Raw genomic sequence first — 22976 nt, 5'->3', positions numbered from 1 at the left:
ATCCGTTTTGCATATACAGCCCAGATCATTATTTTTAATCCTATTATGTCGTTAGGCCTGCTTAAAGCTTTCCGGTGAGTTCCCATTCCACTTAGAATAACATTGAGACAGCTCCCGTGGCCAAAGGACCCCACATGACCAGCTCTGCACCCTTTTCCCCTTCTCACCCAAAGTGGGTCATTCTTCAAATACCCAGCACTCATTCCCACCATCTAGCCCATTCACAGCTGTCCTTTCTGCTTGGAGGGCGTTTCCCTACCTGCTTAGAACTGATTGTCCCCGCTTCACACTTCACCTCAGATGTCACCTCCTAGAGGAAACCTTCCCTGACCACCTTAAGTGCAATCACCCTCAATCACTGTCATTTCAACCTGTTTAGACACTCCACGGCACTTGTCACCATCAGAAATTAGTCTGTTCCTTTTTGTTTGTTTCCCGATAACTGTGTTTCTCCTGACCAGCCTTGTCTGTTGTTCACCATGCGTCACCTGTGCCTAGAACAAGGTCTAACCTAGAGTACACTCTCAATAAACACTTGTTAGGTGACTATCCAATGAATGAATCCTTCCCTTCCTCCTACTATAGGACTGTGACCGGATCACTTACCCTCTGGACCTCCGCAGAATTCCTGATCTATTCAATAAAGCTGACAAAAGTTTGGATTCTATGGGGTGAAGTTAAAGAGTCAGTGTGTATAGTAGCATGTGGCACATGGTACGTGTGGGCCACAGGGCCCATAATGGACCACAGGAGACATGGAGTGAGCACAGGTAACAATGTCCCCTCCTTATTTTACAGGAAATCTTCAGAGGAACTGGACATGGACAAGGTGACAGCAGCAATGGTACTAACCAGCTTGTCCACCAGCCCTTTGGTTCGAAGCCCACCTGTGCGGCCAAATGGTAAGCCTGGGCTGTGGGGCTAGGGGAGGGCCCCCTGACACCAAGAGCAGAGCCTCTCTTTGAGGGATCTCGTTTCTATCACACACACAGTGAACAGTTTAACCACCACCCATGAGCAGAAAGCAAGGAGAACTGTGGAAGCAATGGAGACCCCACAGCTATCATCTTCCTCCTCATCTTCCCAGAGACCTCCCAGCATCTCATTCATACACTCGTCCATTCAGCTCACATTTGCTGAGCTCTGGCACCTTTCCAGAACACATCCTAAAGTGCTTGTGCTTCTTTTTTCCCAGGTAAATGGAGGTTGGTCCAATGAAGTTATTTTCACCAGCATTATTTCTGTTCGATTGGATAGGCAGTTGGATCAAAGGACTCTGAATATTAAATATTTTGAAAAAGTATGATCCTAATAGAATAATAATATTAATCAAATAGAAGTATGCAGTCCATTCATTCATTCAATATATATTTCTTAGATACCATGCTAGATGGTTTGAAAACAGTGTCCATACTCAATCATTCATATTGTACAATTCCTATGGGGGGAAAAAACTATCAGTCATATTAATGGCTAGCATTTATTCAGCACTTATTATATGCTGAGCACTAAGCTTGCTTCATCTCATATAATTCTCACAACAACTCTATGTTATTATCACTCTTTTACAGATGAGTAAACCGAGGCACATGAGGATTAACTGATTTGTAAATAGCAGAGCTGAAATTCCATTCCATATCTTTCTGATTCCAAATCTGCTATCTTAGTCATGATATAATATCAGCGCCTTTAATTCAATAGGATAAATCAAGAGGGCAGCCGAGATGAAGTTAGAGAGCTTGGCCCAGCAGCAATCAACGGAAGCCATGTATTCCTGGCTAGGAGTTTGGACATCAGTCTGATGCTATAGGACAGCTATTAAGTGATAGGCTGGGACATTATTTTCAGGATTACAGGCAAATACAAAAAACACAACCATATGGGTGTCCTGGACCTTGGTGGTCACAGTGGGGATGAAGACGACATAACTGAGAAACGTGGAGAAGGCAGAATCGACAGGACATGGTGATGAACAGAGAAGGTGAAGGAGAGGGAACGACAAGGGTGACTTCCAGGCCGTCCATGTGCTTCAGAAGGAGGCCCCTCCCCAAGATGGGAGCAGAGCAGGGTCATAGATCTTTGGGTGACTGTTAGGGCAAGAGGTAGGGTTGCTGAAAAAGATGAGGGTCCAGTTTGGGACATGTTTAGTCAGCAGAACTTTTCAAAGGGTCTCTGTCTGGTGGAGATTTGGGTACAAGCCAGGAGAGAGACCTGGGCTGATGACACGGGACTGGAAGGCATCATTGCAAAGCCACGTGAAGAGATGAGATCACTTTGAGGGGACTGTGTAGAGGTAGAGTATGACGAGAAGGTAGCTAAGGGGGATGGTAAAGCCCGTCATCCTCTAAGGGACCAGCAGAGGGAAAAGAGCCTGAGGAGACCTGAGGGGTCACCAGAGGTGTAGAGGAGAACCAGGAGAGTGTGGTTCATGCAAGCCAAGGGAAAAGCATGTTTCAAGGAGAACCTCTGAGGCTACAGAAGGGCAATCATGAGAAAGAACTGAATTCTGCATCAAGTACAAGGTCACTGGTGGTTTTGGCAAGAGCATTCCCAGCGGACCACCCCTGGTCACTGAAATGTAGTGCACTGAGACCACTGAATGAAACCTTCTCTTCAAAGCCAGCCTAGTCAATTTTATGGCCCTGAGCTATGGTTCACACATCATTTGACTATCAGCATGAGTTGTTAAATATGTTGAACATCCAGTGAGTCCTCACCCGCACTTACTCCCATCCAACTGGGGCATAAGATGCTCTTGAAATGAGCCTGACCACCCCTGTTGAATGACCTGACCTTCTTCTCTGGGCTTCTTGGCAAACAGTTACCCTGACTTACCTTTCTCAGCTTGGCAATGCCACTGAAGAACGATTACAGCAAACGCAAAACTGAAGGCATCCCCAAAACCCATCATAGGAAAAAGGAATCGCAGAGGAAAGTATTTTTTTTGCTGTAATCATCATTTTTACCATTGTGTTCTTTTTTAGTTGAGAACACTTTAATGTTCTTTGTGTTAAAAGGTTAGAATCAAAATAAACTTTTTGCTTCTTCAATGAAAACTTTTGTTAGCATAGTTACAAAGAAAGTAATTCAGTGTTTGTTACGATTTAAAAAAGAACCACTCAACTAATAATCCCAAATGGTCTATTATCTCTCATTTAGTCTGCAACAGGAAGCAAATTGTTTAAAAGGGAAAGCAGTTTATGAAAATGAAGGAATTAATAATTTTTTTAGAAATAAAGGTTATATCCAGAATTACTGTATGTCAATGAGTTTTTGAAAACTATTGTCTTCTTTTTCTGTGTCTGAAAAGGATCGTTTTGTCTGGATGTAGGCATGCAAAGAGAGTAAGAGACCAACAGTGTGTGTCTACATTTTGGCAAATATTTGTTTAAGAAAAGAAGATACTGTTCTCTAAAAAGACTCTGAATTGGTTCTGACTTTTTTCTGAAAAGTTTATTTCCATATCACATTGTCCTTCTGTTTAAATAGTGTTTCTAAAGGAAGGGTCATTCACAAGTAAGCAAATTAACTTTTGGCATTGACATGAAGCAATGTAACTACACTGTAATAATAGCTGGTTTTCAAAATAAATTCAGTTCCTCATACCTAGCCCGATGACACATCTAGCACCAAGAATTTATTTTATTTTACAAGTGCTTGCCACAGTATATTTATAAGCCTCATAAGCCTGCCAAGTGAGTCTGTCACACCAGGTAATATTACCTAAGGCCTTACAGGCTCCTCTTGAGGTCGTGTTGTATTGAATGGAGCTTTCTTATTTACAGTAGGCAACTCAGGTCTGGTCAGTGCATCAGTCTCTGCGTAGACTGCAGGGGTGAGATGCTAATTTGGTTTTGCTGAGGCTGGCAAGGTGTGAGCCTGCATAAATGACCACTGGATTCTGTTAGAGCCTTGCTTTAATGAGATGGGTAACTTACTCCTCCTATTTCAACTTCAAACTTCAGTCCACTAAGTGAACTTTTCATATGACATAGTTGAGGAGTATGCTAGCAATCCATAATTATGTGAAGGTGGTTTAGAAATTTCTCCTTGAATGCTATTCTACCATTTGCCTTCATTACTAATTACAGAGATGTTAGCAACATTTTTTTAATGAGGCATTTTGAGACTTTTTCCCCATTGTACTTAGAATATAGTTTTGATATATTCAAAATGTACATAAATATGAAGGAGAAATTATCCCTTAAGAAGAAAGTAGAATTTATACAAATGCTCATTAAGATTGGGCAGCTTGAAAGGTAAAGCAAATCTTCAGTGATTTAAAGAGCCCCCCCCCCCCAAAGACATTCTAACTGGGCAAAGATCTCTCTACACTAGCTAACATTTCATAATGTTTCCCCACAAGTGGAAAGGCAAAATTCAACACCAGTCTTACCAGTCATTATTACCAATAAATTCTCCTCTGATCTCAGTTTTGCTGGAGACAAAGGAGACTGCTCACAACACAGGGCCCACATGCATGAAAAAGACCAATGGGTAGACAAGGGTTTGGGCCCGGCACCCACCTGAGTTACATACTAGTCATGCCACAAGTCACTTAACTTCTAGGTGCCTTACGATCCCTGTCTGTAAAATAGGCATGACAGTCCTTACTCTGAGAGACAGACGTGAGAACGCAGGAGATTGTGTGAGGGAGCTCTGTGAGAGGTCAAACACTCACCAAATGTAAGGCCCTGTTATTTGTTAGAATAAGCAGCTGTTATAATAAGGTAGATGGCCGTAGGTAACTATCTGGAAATCATTCTCTTCGATTCTTAAATCCTAGGCTAACTTCTTCTATAAACGGAATGCAAGGATCACAGAACTATGAGAAATTTCTTTTGAAAAGTTAAAATAGGGGATGAGGCGTGGGGGAAGACCGCTGCCAATGATTTCTTTCTTAGAAATGCAAGAGCTCCCCAAACTTAGTAAACAAAAACATCTTTTTTTCTTATTTTCATATAATCTCCACTGTCATCCTGAGAAACTAGTGTTGAACAAAAGAACACACATCAGAAACCTGTGAGAAAAACCTGCTGTGTGATTAAATAGCTAAATGTTTATAAACTACAAAGCAACACGATTTTTCTTTTGAGGTTCAGAGTACATCTTACATCCCCAACCGTTGCACACCGTCGAGTGGGCTGCAAGCGCTTTGCTACGCATCAGCATCGTTGCTAAGCAAGAGCATAGCATCAAGGCCCGCGTTGCCCCCGTTGCCCCGTTCCCCCGCCCCACCACCGGGTGCTGCCCGGGCTCGCCCTGACGCTGTGTTTGTGTGCACGCACAGAGGGCCTCAGCGGATCCTGGAAGGAGGGAGGAGGCGTGCCTTCCAGCAGTAGCAGCAGCGGCTACTGGAGCTGGAGCGCCCCCAGCGACCAGTCCAACCCGTCCACGCCGTCGCCGCCGCTGTCCGCTGACAGCTTCAAGCCCTTCCGCAGCCCCGCACCGCCGCCGCCGCCCGACGACGGCATCGACGAGGCGGAGGCCAGTAACCTGCTCTTCGATGAGCCCATCCCCAGGAAAAGAAAGGTTGGTGTGTCGGCCGCGCGGTGTTGGGGTTTGGGTTGCAGGAATGTCCGCCTTCGAAGGGCCGGTGTCAGCCTGGGGGGGGGGGGGGGGGGGGGAAGAACGGGGGATGCTGCACTCTTCCATCCCACGCCCCGTGTGGCAGACAGAAAGGGCCCCTGCTCCCCTCTGATGTTCTCTGACGGCTCAAAATAAATGAAGGGTCATGATTAAAAACAAAAATGACCGAGTCATTGAGAATGTTTCTTCCAAGTACACATGTCCCGCGCCCCCACCGACCCCATCCTCCGCTTGTCAGTCGCTGCGCTGGTGTAAGAATTAACATCAGGTACTCTACGACCAACCAGCACTTGGAAGTTAGAAAATTGTACTTGAGGCTTGGTTGGGTAATTAACTCACTCTCTTGTTGGGACTTGATTTTTTCACCTGTAAAATAAAGTTAATACTATATGTTTCTCTTTTCTGCTTCAGTAAGCCCGGAAGGGTTTTGGTAAGAATATTTTGCGTCGTATTTTTATAAAACCGGTTGAAACATACGTACCAGCTGACATATAAACATGTGTGTGTACTTACATACTAAAAATTACATATTTACTACATTAAAAGTGAAAAAGGAGATCTAATTAATTGGTTTAATAAATTAATTGATTATAGTTTTATGTAATCCTCACAGCAGTCCTGCATGGTAAATGTTATTTTCCCATTTTGATATGAGGAGGTTGAGAATCAAGAGATTTTGCATTCAAGTCACCCCTGTCACGCAGGTTAGAAAGGGCCACAGCTGTCATTCAAACACAGGTCTGCCTGGACCTCCAGCTCATATTCTTTTCATTTTCTTCACATACATTTAAATCATTATGTTCACTCTCCATTTTTCAAAAGTATTTCTATTTCCTGGAATAAAGCAATACTACTATATCTAGAAAACACTTTAAAATTATTTTTTAAATCACCATATAAATATAAAACTGCTATTTTACATATTGGTCTTTTAATTTGTTATTGGTAGCTTCATTATTCATGACTATTCACAAACAAAAATCCAAAGCCAAACCCTGAGGGCTGCAATGCAACCTCCCCCCCCCCCCCCCCCATTCATTTCAAAGAGCAAAACAAAGAGATGGCACGGATCCAGCTGTCCCTCCCTGCATCTCTCTTAGCATCCTTCAGCATGTGTAACAGTGGAGGTTGTATAGGCACACTCTCTACTCAGGGAACAGGGCATTCATGCAGTCCCCTGTCCTTCCCAGAGGCAGTGGCAGGAGGCTTGCTGTTTTACACACCCCTCCATGGCTCAGGGGGCCTGCAGTTGCTCCAGCCTCCTGTGGGTCCCTGGGGACTCTGAGTCTTTGCTTGACTTGTCAGGGAGAGAGGTTGGCACTTGGTGTTGCTGGGAACCTACAGGCAAGACAGCCACGTGGACCCGAAGGCTTGTCCTTTTGCTTCAGGCTGCGCAGACTTTCTCTCTGGGGTCATCGGAGTGTGTAGCGCGGACTCTCATCCAGCAGGTCCTGGTATTGTGGCAAGGACTCGGGCCCAGGACCCCCTTCTGCACCCCCAGCTTGTAAGGTGCACTGCCGAAAGCCTGCCACACACTTTTCATTTCTAACGTAGCCAGGGGCCAAAACTCACACTCTTGCATTACAGTCAAGTAGCACTGGTCAGACTTGTAGACTCTATAGGCTTCAACTAAATTAGGGGATAGTCAAGTCACCAAAGGAAAAGGGAAAAAAAAAAAAAAGCTTCATTACGAAGTGGCTTTATTTGAAGGGCACAGACCCCCTCTGCAGGATGCCGGACAGTAGGAATAAATGCACGAATAAGAAACATGTTCCACCTTCTTTCTTCATGATTTTTCCCTCTACTCAGACCCTGGATTTCCCCGGGGTAGTATTCCTGCTGGCGGAAGCTCATAGTCACTCATTTTTAAATCATGGATCTTATATAGACCAAGTCATTGGTTTTTTAACTTAAAGTTACATTGAATAGTGAGAGTAATGCGAATGCGGGATGGTTGCTATTCATTTTTTTTATTTATTAAGTAAACCAATATTTATGGAGCGCCCATCAGGCACAATGCACAATGTCCCGGATGAAGGCGTAGCCGCTTCCTTTAAGGCTGGACGTTAGGCGGGTGGACACTGATGTGGAAAGAGGCAGAAACGATTGGAGTGGTAAATGCTGTACTCCCAAGGTGGCAGAAACACAGGAACTGTGATGCAGTTATCTTAGAGTTTTAAAAGTCATATTTCAAAAGATTTCTAAGAGTTAATTTGCTCGATCCATTTGATAATATGTTCTAGTCAGTGAAACTTTCTGAGTTCATCTTACTTTTCTCTTCATCCCCTCAGATTCCTAATATATCTGAGACCATGGGCAATTGTGATCGTCACATGTCCTGTGGGGATTGTTTGAGAACCTTCTAGATCAGTATTTTCCAAACTGCAGGTCTCAATCCACTAGCGCGCTATAAGTCAATCTAATGAGCTGTGAATAGCACTTCTTTAATGAATAAGACAGGATAGGATGCATTGTACCCAAGCAGGGTAGGTGTTGTTCCTTAATGCTTTTGTTTCAATTATACACTAATATGTGTAATGTGCAAAATGTATCTCTTACTGTGGCTCATGGTTTAGAAAGTTTGGAAGCCCCTGTTCCCTGCTATACAGAGAGAACCTGGTAAGTGGTGACTGAAGGAGCACCAAACAGAAATCAAAAGACCCACGTTCTAAACTCAACTTTGCCACCCTGAGAACTTAAGAAAATCATCTCACCTCTTTGATTATCAGCTTCTTCATCTGTCAACCGGGCCAACGGGTATTCTCAAACCTCTCTCCGGATAATGGTGAAGATTAAATGTGACCATAAGTAGAAGGGATGTGCAAACCCTAAAACCCCAAGTCCTAGAATGTAGCAACATGGTAACAGACTTTTTAGACCCCTAAACAAACGGGGAAGCAGCATTCCCTAGATGGGATTATGAAGAAGCGATCCTGATCTCCCTCCTCCTTATGGAAGCTCTCTCATCTCTTCTCCCACCTCCCCCACCTCGCTCTCGTCTCTTATGGTGATCCGTGTTCCTCTTCTGTAAAGAGGAAGAGAGTATGAGATGTATTGTCTAGACCGGGCATTATCTCTCTCTCTCTCTCTTCTTTTTTTTTTTCAAGATTTTATTTATTTCTTTGAGAGAGAGAACACGAGCAGGGAGCAGGAGTAGAGAGGGAGAAGCAGGCTCCCTGCTGAGCAGGGAGCCCAACGATGGTGGGGCTCATCCCAAGGACCTGGGATCATGGCCTGAGCCTAAGGCAGAGGCTTAACCAACTGATCCACCCAGGGCTCCGGGGCATTATCTCTTACTACCAGCAGGAAGGAAGAAATACTGGTTGAGAACAACTACACCTGCAAATTTAGTTACAGTTTACAACATGCTTTTAAATGCAGCCTTTCGTTTAATCATCACAAAAATCCTTGGCATATCCCTACCCCCATTTTTCCAGAAGAGGCTCATTAAGGTTCTGTGAATTGCCCAAGGTCCTGTAGCTTATAATGTGGCAGAGATAAGATCAGCTTGGCTGAAATAGCAAAGATGAAACTCTGGAAGCAAATTAATTCAAGGAATCCACATTTCCCTCTGCCCACAGAGGAGAATAACACGGAAAGAAAATAATCAGATGCAGCTATAGCCAACATCGTGTGGCAGGGTGGGATTGGGGTGCGGAGGGTTCAGAAAGAAAGCCGAGGGCAGAGAACGGAACTCCAGGCTGTGTGCTGCAGGGCCCACTTCCTGAATGAAGTACCCATCTCTTTTAAGAGGATCGTCAGCCAAGGTAGTGGGAATGCAAGAAAGGGAAATGAAAGACTTCTTTCTCCTGGCCCTGGAGATCAGCCAGCCAACTGCGTCAAGCCCAGTGCTAGCAGAATTTTTCCTCTGGGATTTCAGACCCACACACAGTACTTCGGTGCACAGGGAAAAGCCCGGACTCGAGCTATAGGGAACGTGCAGTTCCCGTTACGGCCACCAGGTGACGCAGTGATCCTAACTACAGCCGCTCTTCGAGTCTGGGAGAAAACAAATTCTGTAGAAGACCAGAAGACCTAGAGTTAACCATCAATCCCAGAAGACCTCTAGAAAATGAAGAAGTGCTGATAACTACTTATTAATATATACATTTTTTCCATGTCAGATTCCTAATTCTGTCAGATTCTGAGTTTGTCCATTCGGGAACAGGATAAAACAGTTCAGGCTCTGGAATTAACACCCCAGCTCTAATACTTCGGTGACCATAGGCAAGTCGCTTGACTTATCTAAGACCCAGTTTCCTCGTTTGTAAAATATGGATCATGATAGCACCACGCTGATGGGGTTTGTTCTGAGGATGGTATGAACAGTACATGTTGGCTGCTAATATTTTGTTTTCCTTTTTACCCATTTGACAATTTGAGAAGCGTGGGTGTGGAGAGAAGGGGTGCTCACCTCCATTCTCCATTCTGTCCCCACATTGACTATATCAGTGTTGGTGCAGCTCAAGACACCGCATCCCTCAGCAACTTCAGCCACCTTGGACTTCTTTAGGGTTAATGAGAGAGGCCAACCTACGATCAGGTGAGGGGTGAGGGGTGAGGGCAGCAGTGACAGGGGCAGAAATCAGGGGTGGTACAAGGAAACCTGACTCAGGACTCTGCCTTTCAGAACATCAGCAGCAACTCAAAGACAATCACTACATTCCGGCCTTCATCGTTTTCATTTATTTTTACAGGTGTCTTGACAATGAACCATTTTACCCATGGGCTAGGGAGAATCTCAGGTCGGAGGGAAAAAAGTGCTGAGTTAACATAAGGTGCTTCAGTAATTACTGTGCAGTAGTAAACAATGAATTCATCATTTGCTCCACTCTGCATTTTCAATCCTTCAGAACCAAAAAGCAATGAGTCACTTTAAATTGTGAATGAAAAGGAAACAAACCCGTAAATCCCTCACCAATAAGCCGTTGCTAGTCTCTGCGCGCTGACTTAATTCCTAACCCACTAATTCAGAGCAGAGAGTGCCTTCTGCAAGAACTGACGCTCCAGAAATAGACCCATCTGTTAGAACTGCCAGGGAGGGCGGTGCTACGGAAAGCAGCTCGGGGTCACACTGTACGGATTTCGTGGTGGTGACACAGCATGGCCAGCCAGATCGGGGGAACGGATTGGCTTCAGGGAGGATCGGCATACAGAAGAGTGAGATCTAGGCACTTTAGTGACAGGATCTCAGAATAATCTGCCAGGCAATATAGAAGATCTGGAGCCTTGGACCTCGAAGGACTTCAGAAATCACCTAGCCCACCCTTTCCAAGTTACAGGACCATTTGATCATGTCCAGAAATATCCAGATTATCCCAAAGATGAGAGGCACTTGTAGAATCCACTGGTGAGAAAATATACAATGAGTAGGGATTTTTATGAATTCATGAATGCTTTTGTCGTTGCTCTAGAAATCATTTTAAATCAACTTTATTTAGGTAATTTACACACAATAAAATGAACCCATTTTAAGAATACATTTCAGGGGGTTTTGACTGATCTCTCCACCTGAGGAACCACCGCTCCAACCAAGGCCAGCACTCCTCATGCCCCTCTGCAGTCAAATGCCCCCCACAACCCCCACAAAAACCAATTCTCTGACTTGTGTCATCATAGGTCAATTTCTCATATTGCCGCACTTCAAGTAAGTGGAATCATACAGTGTGTACTATTTGGTGTACAAAATCCCACGTGTTGGCAACCAGAATGCTCATTCGTTGCTGGTGGGAATGTAAAATGGTACAGCCACTTTGTAAAGCAGTTTGGCAGTTTCTTATAAAGTTAAATATATGCTTACCATATGACCCAGCAATTCCACTTCTAGATATTTACCTAAGAGATAAGAAAACATATGTCCACAAAAAGACTTGTAGACTTGCGGTTCAGAGCAGTTTTATTCATTATCACTCCAAACTGCAAACAACCCAAATGTCCCTAAACAGGTAAATGGAGAAACAAATTGTGGCATATTCACTCAACAGAATACTACACCACAATAAAAGGAATCAAACTACCCACACATGAAACAGCGGGTGAATCTCAAAAACATTATGCTGAGGTAAAGTAGCCAGACACAAAAGAATACATTTTGTATTATTCCATTTACGAAAATCTTTTCTTTCTTTCTTTTTTTTTTTTTTATATCATCACAGCATCTGTAAGCAGTGCATATGGATGGGAGATGTTGAATCCATGTTTGGTATACATTTGAATTCACCCATCACTTTGCAGTCACCTCACACCTCCGAGATTACTTGTTCAGTCCTCCTGTCTTACAAATAAGGAAATAAAGCCCCAAAGTTGAGATGACATGTATAAGGCTGCTTTCCCAATAAAGGAAAGAACTGGAACCCCTACCAGCTTCCAGGCAGTTAATGAATTTTTAAATACGTCTGTTCACTTCTCAGTCTTTTGGAACGTGCTGAGGGTCTGAGGGGAACTCTTGGTCCTCAAAGAGCCATTGGAGCCTCTGCCAAGCAGTGTGGGTTCCTGCCACGGGCCTCAGACTGAGGGAGCATGTATAATGCAGGCCGAACGCATCTCTGCAGAATAAGTGGACACTTCCCTTCCCTCAAGGACCCTGGTCCTCTCTGGGGACGCTTGGATGTATGAACATACACACCCATACACACGTACACACATGCACACACATCTCAATTGCCATATAAGACATATGTGAGGTTCTTCAAAATTACCTCCAAAAAAGCAACTTGGTATTAACCCCAGGCTGCTGTGTGGTCAACGGGGCAGTAAAGTGATATTCATGTACCTTCTGGAGTACAGCTTTAGTTGGACTTATCCCTAGGCATGTTATGGAATACTTCCGAATTCAGCCACGTTTCCACTCTTGGAACCGATGGTGACCTTCAGCCATCATCTTGTCGGTCCCGTGGGCCAGTCTCAGTTCTTTCAGGAAGATAGAAGCTACTCTGATGTGTTCCAGGTATGAAACGGCTCAAAGCCAGGGCTGAGCCTTGCTGTGGGAAGGGCGAGCAGAGAAAAGATGAGGGAAGCCCTGGCCAAAGCTCTCGGCCTCCAGCTCCAAGCGGCTGGTGCCGGAGTCGGTGTGAAAACTGCTGCAAAGCGGAAGCAGCTCCAGGAAGCTGTCTCCAGCCCGGGTAGCCTACTGCCCCCAAGTCAGGTGACTCCGAAGAACTTGCCTGGAAGCTGCTGAGACGCTACCCCCCCACACCCCCCAAGGGCATGGGCCTGTGTGAGATCCCAGGGCTCTGGCTCTAACTGCCCGGAGCTGCACTCCTCTGGGGGTGGGCGCCAGGGATAAAGGAAGCGAACTTATGGAAGACCCCAGCACAGCTTGCTCCGCAGCCAACAGGGGCCTCGGCTCCCAAGGACATCCCAGCTTTGGGAACTTCTGAGAGCTGCGAGGGGCAGCCCCGGCTCAAGCACGGATGGGCACGTCCAGCGGATGGGCCTCTGTGACTCCACCAGCAGCTTTGCTGGCTTTGGCCTCCTTGAGTGAGCCGGGACCCAGGTGGCAACCCAGGCGATGTTTATTTAGCTATTTTTTCCTGTTCTCCTCCTCCCATGGCTTGTTGTTGGGTTGTTTTTGTTTTTGTTTTTGTTTTTTTAGTGGAACCGCGAGTAGTCTGTTTGTAGACAAGGGATTGCTTTCCATTGGGTGTCGTTAGGGGACTTTGCCAAGTACTTAATCACCATGTAAGGGGCCTCATGGTTTGACATAAGGACATCCTTCACCTGGGTAGAGAGAAGCCACTTGACTCCATTCGAGATGAGATCATCTTTTCAGTGTCCTTTTATTCTCCCAAATTATTCAAGCAACTGTTATAGGGCGGCTTCCATTTTTAAAGAAATGACTTTTTAAAATTAAAAATAGGATAATCTTGGGCGCCTGGGTGGCTCAGCTGGTTAAGCGACTGCCTTCGGCTAAGGTCATGATCCTGGAGTCCCGGGATCGAGTCCCGCATCGGGCTCCCGGCTCAGCAGGGAGTCTGCTTCTCCCTCTGACCCTCCCCCCTCTCATGCTCTCTCTCTCATTCTCTTTCTCAAATAAATAAATAAATAAATCTTTAAAAAAAATAGGATAATCTTTACATTTGGAGATTAATGTGAAAAGAAGGTACCCCTCCCCAGTATTTCCACCTTGCAATAATACATGTTTGCTTGCATTAAATATCATATCCTCCCCCCAAAAGAGATAATGTTCATATATTTCTTCTAACCCACTTTCCCCTGTATCAATCAAGGCTCAGGCAGGAAGTGGGCCTTGCACTACCAGTGGCGTAACTGAGAAGAGTATAATGAAGAAGCTCTTCACAAGGGTGCAGATAGGGTTGGGAGACATCAGAAGAAGGTACCCCGGCAGCTAACAACATTACCACCCCTAAGCCTGAAAAGGCAAAGAAACAGAGTGGTTTCCAGAACCCATAGGGTTATCAAAACTGAAAATACCACCAGAAGTGTTAGTTTTAGGAGGAGAAATGCAGCCACAGCCCACCTGTGGCCAGGCAGACGGGAAGCTGAGGGAATCCGTACCCTCTTGCCTTCTGGTCTCTCCTCCTGCCTCCCCACCTCCTGCCAGTGCCTCCCATTGGCCAAATCAACCAGCAACCAGAGGGCAAGGGCATCCACTGATGCATAAAGGTGAGCCTCCAGGCACTGAGCTGGGCGGAGAAGGGAGTGGTAGGGACCCATAGAGACAAAGAGCAAGTATCAGCAATTCCCTCCCACATGGGGAACTTGTTTTCTCACGTCAAAGAAGCTTTTCTGACAACTTCATTTTTAAAATTCCATACTATGCAGTTATATGGAATTAATTGAACCCATCTCCCCATAGTTCCCTCAGTAACCTTGAGATGATTTCTGATTTCTTGCTAGTCTAAATAGCAGTGCGATGAGCATCTTTATACACATGTCTTTGCAGACATGCCAAATGATTTTCTTAGGATAGATCCCTAAAAGTTGAATTGGGTCAAAATGATAAGCGTTTTCCAAAGCTTAATCTGCATTGCTCTTAAATTTAGAGATAGGAAATATCTGTGCATGGGTACATTATAAGGGCAGAGCTCTGGCAGTTTGGGATAAAATGGGATAATAAATGAAAGACGTTATTCAAAGGAAATGCCAAAAAGAAGAAGTAGAGGAGAGAAAGCAGAGCTTTCCCTCTCTGAAGGGGTTTGGGAGTGCCCCTCCCCAAACACAGTTAAAGGTCTCCCCACCATATGTAATTATGTTTCTGAGTCCGCATTTGCCACCACAGGAACTTTCTCTATACATCTGGAGTGTAAGACTACGTAAAGGCCTTCTGATTGCTTTTGCTAATGACCCGAGTCATTATAAATTAGACAATCATTTTTCCTGCTGCACATATTCCACTTTCTTCTGGTGAACTTAGACCTTCCTCAAATACCTACCAGTGCAGGGTTTGTAAGGCTGGAAGGAAAAAGTACTATATGGAGTGAAGAGAAAATCATCTATAATTCAGTGTTCACCACACCTGCCATGGACCTGCACTGAGAAGTGAACTTGCAGCCAGGTAAGATGATCAAGTGGTAATCATCCTAGGAAATCTTCCTGAATTCCACAGAACAACAATCTTTTTGACAAACATTCTTTGAACATCGATTGTTTACTAAGTACATTCCAAAATGCTTAAGTAAATTAAGATGTCTCAAATATGGCTCATTGCTGTGGGCCCCAAAACACAACTTTCCCAAGATTCAACACAACAAATTCTAATTGTTGGGCAAGAAGTCATGGTTCCTACTCTCAGAGAGCTTCCCATGATCAAAGCTATTTAGTCCATCCCCAGCGTGTCTCTTGGAAACCCAGCAAAAGAAAAAAAACAAGGAGGAAGCAAAGTTGATCACTTTTCATATCCATTACCTACTTTTCTTTGGGCAACAGATTTCTGTGGAGTCCTTAGCAGGGGCTAAAAAAAAAAGGGGGGGGGGTGTGATTGAGGAGTTGATACTCAAACAACTGCAATTGGTAGTTATCCTAATTCCAAGGGATTTAGAGAGGATATTGGTCAGCTTCATTGTATCAGCTATTTCCTCCTAACTAAGGAAAGGAGTTATACCAATGATATTTATTTTTCTATAATGAGTACCGAGCTTTACTGCTTATCAACTTAAAAAAACAAATGTTTGACATATTCCTGCAAGGACTAGGAATAGCAGTCTTATAAATAATACTTGTAATGGCACAAAAACACCAGTGTGATAGTCATTTCCTAAAACAATCAGCAATTTGAACCTTTAAAAAATTTCTAAGATGTAGAAGGAATTTGGCTCTGTGTTGTGTAATACTCTGCTATTAACCGACTCATAGGATAGGAACCACCCAATGACATCGGACAAGCGTCCTAACTTTTTGGGTTCTGGTTTCCGCCCAGGAATATGAAAATAGTATCATATGCCTCGCCTGGTCCTTCCCCAGTCTCTAAAGCAAGCACTTCAGCCTTCTCTGCTCCCCTCAGTGCTCCCACACAGCCTCCCCGCTCTGCCCTTCCCTTTGACCTCACTTCCTACCTCACCGAAAAATTAGAAGCATTCAGACAGGACTGCCTTTCTTTTTTTTTTTTTTTTAATCGGCAAACTAACTGAATCTACATCCCTCCCTTGGTTTTCTTTTCTTCCACGGGAGAACTGCCCTGCTGCCATGCAGGGCAGTCCCCCCACCCAGGCTGGAGGTGATGGGGCTGAATCCTCTTCTTTCTGCAGGGCCTCACCCTGTGGTTCTCCCCCCCTCACCCCCACCCCCGAATCTCTACTACACTGTCCATCTAGTCTTCCCTTGCAACTCTTCCCATCAGCATAAAAACCTCACTTCTCTCAATCCCACTTACTCTCCAGTCCATGGCAGTCTGACTTCCTTCCCCACTACTCTGCGAAACCTGCTCCTGTCTGGGCCACCGACAGCTGCCATGGATGGCCTCCACGGGACTCTTCCCAGTCCTTGTTCAATGCCGTTGGCCACATCTTCCTTCTGGAACACTTTCTTCTACCTCTGCCGTAATACTACACTGTCTTGATTTCCTCTCTCTCTCTCTCTCTCTCTCTCTCTCTCAGACTGCTCCTGCTATCTATCTATCTATCATCTATCTCTGCTCCTGCTCTCTCTCTCCCCAGTAGGAAATACCGGATGCTGCAGAGTCCTGGGCCTTCTACTCATCTCTAGTTGCATTTTTCCCTAGATGATCTCATCCAGACCTAAGTTTTTTCTGTTTTTGTTTTAAAGATTTTATTTATTTATTTGACAGAGAGAGAGACAGCGAGAGCAGGAACACAAGCAGGGGGAGTGGGAGAGGGAGAAGCAGACTCCCCGCCGAGCAAGGAGCCCGATGCGGGGCTCGCGCCCAGGACCCTGGGATCATGACCCGAGCCGAAGGCAGACGCTTAACGACTGAGCCACCCAGGTGCCCCAGACCTAAGTTTTAAGTAGTCCTTCAGCTCCTGACTCCAGACTTCTGTCTCTCGCCCTGACTTCCCCTGAGTTCCAGGCTCATATGTCCAGCCAGTGCCGTACTTGCCACTTCTTCCTGATCTATAATAGGTATCTCAAAATTAACATATTCGAAACAGAACCACAATTTGCCTAGCTATGCAAGTCGTCTTTAATAGTATCATGTGCCTGGCCTCATATTCAACCCAAAGCAAGTACTGTTGGATCTGCCTCCAAAATATATCTTAAATGTGTCTGCTTTTCTCCATGCTCACTGCCCAGTCTTCTTCCATCCACCATTTTCTCTGACCGGCGGTAGCATGACACAGGCAACCTTATTGCTCTCTCCCCAAAACAGAGTGGTATTTTTTTCAAAAGATTTTATTTATTTCAGAGAGAGAGTGCACAAGTGGGGGAGACAGGCCAAGGGAGAGGGAGAAGCAGACTCCCTGCTGAGCAAGGAGCCTGATGCGGGCTCGATCCCCGGACCCCGGGATCATAGCCTGAGTATAAGGCAGACGCTTAACTGACTGAGCCACCCAGGTGCCCCTGGAGTGATGTTTTTTAAAACCTAAATCATATAATCATATATCACTCCCCTGCTTAAACCCCTTCAGTAGCTTCTCTTTTATTTTAGAATAAAGCCCAAATTCCTTACTTTCACCTACAAGACCCTGAGGATCTGGCCCTCCTTGCCTGTCCGCCTTATCTCCGATCTCTCTCTCTCTCTCTCATTGCCCTCTAAGCTCGCTCTTCTTTCTAGCCCTCCAATCTGCCAAGCTCTTCTTCCTCTTTCCCCTGGAAAACTCCAACTCTTAGCATGGCTACCCACTGCTCCAACCTTTGGGTCCTGGGTCAAAAGTCACCTTCTAGAGGTCTTCTCTGACCTACAGCTGCTCTGCATCCCTCTCCAGGAAACTTACCATAGCTGAGGCAATCACCATTTATTAGCATTTCTGTCTCTCCCTTACTAGCATGGAAGTTCCTGGAGAGCAGCTTTTCTCTCTCTCTCTCTCTATCTATCTCCATCCCTGGCACCTGGAACATTCCTTGCTAAATAGCTGTTTAGTTTAATTAATCAAAGAATACCATCAGCAAAAAAGGTTTGGAATGAATCAAGAAGTGTTTTTATCTATCATGACTTTATTTCCAGACAGCCATTTGGACTCTCAGGTACATGTAATTTCAGTTTGAGTCATTAATTCCCTTAAGTGGAAGATATTTTTTAATAGTTTAGCTTCATTGTTTGAAAAATGGGTAAAAAGCACTCCTAGTGTGAGGGTTTGTTTATTAATGCTGTTAAGTCATTCTATGCTTTGAATACAAAATACCAAGCAGAGCTCCTTCCTGTGAACCTTTGGGGCTGAGGGGCAGGATCTAAACTTTCCCCCTTTTGTTCACCCTACAGCCCATGTGTTTAGATCAGTGACCCCAGGAGATCAGGGAACCTGAGACTTGTGAACTGTCTCCTTAGAATAAACACAGACTCATCAGGATTGTGGACTTTAAAGTTTCCTAAGTATGTGTTTGCTTCTCAGCTTCCTTCACACCCTTCTTGGGCTCCGGCCCCAGCTCCATGTAGCGGCAGCTCCTGGATAGCTCAGAGCGGTCCGCTGCCAGGCCAAGCATCCCCCAGCTGCCGGTGACGCCCAGGCGCTGAGGCAGGGATGGCTGGCTTGTGGTGTCGTGAACGCCAGCCACCCAGGCAGAGCCTCGGGGACACTTGGGGCTGCCGGCTCACGGAGCCCCCAGGCAGGGTGGTGGCTGTCACTAGTCCACTCTAGCTGACTGCAGCTGTGTGCTGCTGTAATTTTCCCTCCACTGGCCATGCTGAAAGTGGCCGTTGCCCAACACACAGGCTCCTCCTCCGTTCTGGAAGGTTCCAAGTGTCTTTTCAATTGAGAAATGTACAAAAAGTCTTCGGTGGGGGCGGCTGTCTGGATCAGGATACTAATCCCATCAGGAATACCTGAAGGAGTCATCTTCTAAATGTGTAAATGATTGCCCCATAACACAGGGCATATACTGGGCAGCCCCACAAGGGCTGGATGGCAGAAATCCTACTGGACTTGGAAACAAAGCTACATCAATCCCATCGGTTCAGGGAAGGTGTCCCCGCCACTATGTTTATTGGTAAGGGTAGGCCTACTGTTGAAACAGCCTATTTCCAAACCTCAGTGCCTTAACACCATAAAGGTTTATTTATTTCATATGTCACAATCCACTCAGGTCAGCTGGGAGTGGTGAAGGGAGTACCTCCACTCCACACAGTCCTCCAGGGACCCAGGCTCCCTCCTCCTATTACGGGGATTCTTAACCTGGAGTCCACAGGTCCCCAAAAGGGTGGACAGAATTCAGAGGGTCTGTGAACTTGGAGTAGGAAGAAAGTATATTTTCATTGTCATTAACCTCTTAACTATAATTCAGCATCTCCTGCAGTTATGATTGACAGCATCAAACCACAATATTAGTGTCACCTGTGACTTTACTACCAATAGGAAGCAGAGATAGTTTCATATCACATTATAATTTTAGCAGATATCATGAAATCTCACTTAGGCTTAACACGACTTTGAAATGATGGTAGTTATTAGACTCACTTCAAGACCTTGTTATTCAATATGTTCATTAAAGAATACATACAGTATCAACCATATCACAAAATATTTTTAATATTTTGATAACTGTATTTCAGTACACTTGCTCTTCTTTGTATTTCTATGTGTTTTATTTTAAATGTTAAAAAATATTACTTTGCCTAGGTTTCATGTGAAACTGCCAAAAGGGTGCATAGCAAACAAAAGATTAAGAAGCCCTGATCAAGTGGGTCTCCTGAGTCCTTGAGCATCCTCTGCGTCTAGTCAGCAGCCTGGGCTGGAATGGCACTGCCAGGTAGTTTAGGGACAAGTCTTAGAAGGAATATCTATCACTTCTGCCCATATTCCATTAGTCCTAAGTCAGTCACATGTCCCCACCGGACCGCAAGGGAGGCTGGGAAATGAGGTGTAGCTGTGTGCTCAGGAGGAAAAGGAAATGGGGATCAGTGAGCACACAGAAGTGACTGTCACCAGGCCTATGGGAATAATCAGCAAAGCGGTGGCATCCCAAGGACAAGGGCCCTCTCTGGAGAAAACTAATCTCCTGTCAAATTCATTTCAGGAAGTATAATCATAATAATACCATAAAAACTACCATTGGTTGAATAATTATTCCTGTTGGTGTCGTGCTAAAAGATTCATTTCATGACCTCATTTAATCCCATAATAACCCTCTGAGACAGGTCCTGTTACTGTTCCTACTTAATAAGTAAGGGAACCAAGGACTTGAGAAAGTGAGTCCAAAATCAGTGCTCTCAATCGCTGTGCTGGACTATTTTGGGAAAACACTGAGACCCTTGAAAAGAAGGTGGCGTTGTGTCCTGGTGGAAAGAGCAGTTCCTGGAGCCCAACTCCCTGCATTCCCAGCTTTGCTAGAAGCTGGTTTATTCACTGGGCACAATTTACTGAAACTCTCTGTGAATCTATAAAATGGTGGCAATGATAGTATCTATCTCTTAGAATTAAATGAGGTAAACTTTCGTAACAGCACGTGGCATATGGTAAGTGCTCGATTGATGTTAGATACCGTCATTAACGCCTAAATGACACTGTGACCACCTTAATAAAAGTGAACTAAATATTCAGGGCAACTTAGTATCCATGAAGGATGCAGAAAAATGCCTGAGATCACCAAGATCCTTACCAGCTGGCAGGGAGGGGGTTGCTCCCTAGAATGGTATGCTGAATTATAGTCAAGATGATGGGAAGTTGTTACCTTTTTTAAAAAAAAAAGATTTATTTATTTATTTTGGAGGAAAAGAGAGAGAGAGAGTGCAAGGTGGAGGGGCAGAGGGAGAAGGAATGGAAGAGAATCTGAAGCAGAGTCCCCAGTGAGGACCCAGTCCAACACGGGGCTCGATCCCACGACCATGAGATCATGACCTTGGCCAAAATCAAGTCAGACGCTTAACTGACTGAGTCGCCCAGGCACCCCAAATTGTTACTTTTCTCTTTTTTTAAGATTTATTTAGTTAGTTAGTTATTTGAGGGAGATAGAGCACAAGTGGAAGGGAGGGGGAGAGGGAAAAGCAGGCTCCCCGCTGAACAAGGAGCCCAATGCACGACTCGATCCGAGGACCCTGGGATCATGACCTGAGCCGAAGACAGATGCTTAACCGACTGAGCCATCCAGGCGCCCGAGTTGTTTCTTTTCTAACGAAGGTGGAGAAAATATGTTGGGATGACAGAAAATATGGATGGGTTAGTTTTCATTTTAATATAACTTTCTCCTGTTTACAGAATTCTATGAAGGTGATGTTCAAATGCCTGTGGAAGAACTGCGGGAAGGTGCTGAGCACTGCGGCGGGAATCCAGAAACACATACGGACCATCCATCTTGGGTAAGGCAACCCTCCCTTCAGGGCTTGGTGTGGCCTCCAGGAGCTCAGCTTCGGGCCACCTGCACTCAGAAATTACACACCACACTAAGTCTGAACACAGGAATAGAGACTGGGCTTGCTTGGTCTTCGTAATCCCTGTGGAGATGGCCATTCAGATCACACGGGCCAATATGGCACAGTGGAAAGAATGTGGATTTAACCTTGCAAAGCCTCCCCAATTTGCTTACTAAGTGACCTTAGGCAATCTACTGCTCTGAGCCTCAGTACCCTCTGAAAATGAGGCTAATAGTAATATCAGCCCAGCAGGGTCATGTGTAAGGGTCAAAAATAAAATGTATGCGAGAATGTATTTAAAAAATATAGAACACTAGGGTAGGGTGGGTTCCTTGGACCCCCCTGAAATTTTCTGTCAAATTAAATGTGCATTTTTTTCCCAATAGGGAGTATTTGTGACTTTGAGCCTCAAAAGCATATATATAGCCTCAAAAGGGCTTAAGAACCACTGTGTCCATCAGTGCTGTGGTTTCTACTCTTATGATAGCTGGTGACTTGGCTCCATCATTTTCTGTTTCTCAAATAAGCCCTTTACCTATATGCTCTATGCTTTTCCTTGTGTTGTATAAAAACCTTTCTAAGGAAAGAGAACACAGAGTTTCCAGCAGCAGTGGCTAGGGGTCCTACCAGAGGGGCGGTGGAGGTTCAGCAGCCTTGTCCTTTAGTCTCTGGGTCTTTCCTGCCCAGGGACGTCAGACACAGAAGGACCTTGGGAGGCTGTACATCATAATCAGTGTGTATAAGGCAAATCCAAATGCATGACCAAGTCCCCAAATGCTTAGACAAAGGAGTCCTTTCAACAAGATGAGTATCGAGAAATAAACACTACAGTCACGCTGCCCAGCAAGGGACAAATTTAGGAAATGCATCATCCATACAAAAGTTGTATAAAAAGAAAATAAAAACGGGTTATAAGGTAATTCTGCTGATCTGTGCAGGTGGGCTCCTTCAAGGACTGTGGAGAGAAGCAGGGATCTAGCGCGCTTACCTGTAGTGCCGAGGTTTGGGGACACAGCCAGACCCTTCCAGAGTATAGCACACGGAAGGTTACGGAGCGCTGGGGGCATGGTGCCGCAAGGCTGGGCTTCTGCTCACCTCACCAGAGGGGCTGTCTACCTTCACCCTCCAAGAAACACACACCCAAACACTGCAGGGCAGAATACCCTCATTCCTGTTTCTGAAGGCTCCAGGGAAGGAAATCCTGCAGTGTCTCCCCTCAAACCTCATTGTCAGGACAACTCATAATGCAAATAGCTCAGAGTTATTTAAAGGTTTAGAAAAAAAACTTCCCGAAGCTATAACCAGGAGCTAGGGTATTTGTTTTCAAGTCCATCTGCCCAGAAAACTGAACCCTATTCAGTACCTCGAAGAAGCGCATGCCGCACATATGTATTTATAGACCATAAGTGGCATCTCACGATTTTTCTTTGAGCTCCCGGGCTGCTCTCATGGTGGGTAAAATTCAAAA

The 22976-nt window shown here is 45.0% G+C and overlaps 1 protein-coding gene and 2 long non-coding RNA genes across 3 annotated transcripts in view; 1 reads left to right on the top strand and 2 right to left on the bottom strand.

The window, feature by feature from the left end:
• LOC141372736 (uncharacterized) overlaps positions 1-22976 on the bottom strand; it is an 823585-nt gene that overhangs the window by 444217 nt on the left and 356392 nt on the right. The gene's annotated exons all lie outside the window — the stretch shown is intronic.
• Positions 1-22976, top strand: part of ZNF704 (zinc finger protein 704) — a 227223-nt gene that overhangs the window by 187777 nt on the left and 16470 nt on the right. Inside the window, exons 3-5 of the mRNA XM_025870527.2 lie at positions 799-902; positions 5291-5532; positions 21354-21454. Coding sequence (XP_025726312.2) covers positions 799-902; positions 5291-5532; positions 21354-21454 — 447 coding nt within the window. The remainder of the gene's footprint in view (positions 1-798; positions 903-5290; positions 5533-21353; positions 21455-22976) is intronic.
• The window catches only part of LOC141372808 (uncharacterized), a 27076-nt gene continuing 15165 nt past the window's right edge, over positions 11066-22976 (bottom strand). The window contains exon 4 of the long non-coding RNA XR_012378246.1: positions 11066-12569. This is a non-coding gene — a long non-coding RNA (uncharacterized lncRNA). The remainder of the gene's footprint in view (positions 12570-22976) is intronic.

The sequence above is a fragment of the Callorhinus ursinus genome, unplaced genomic scaffold (genome assembly GCF_003265705.2).
Source record: "Callorhinus ursinus isolate GAN/ISIS: 27379988/994484 unplaced genomic scaffold, GSC_fseal_2.0 scaffold5, whole genome shotgun sequence".
NCBI classification, from domain to species: Eukaryota; Metazoa; Chordata; class Mammalia; order Carnivora; family Otariidae; genus Callorhinus; species Callorhinus ursinus.
Note: the sequence above shows the minus strand (reverse complement) of the source record. Positions and strands in the feature narration are given on the sequence as shown.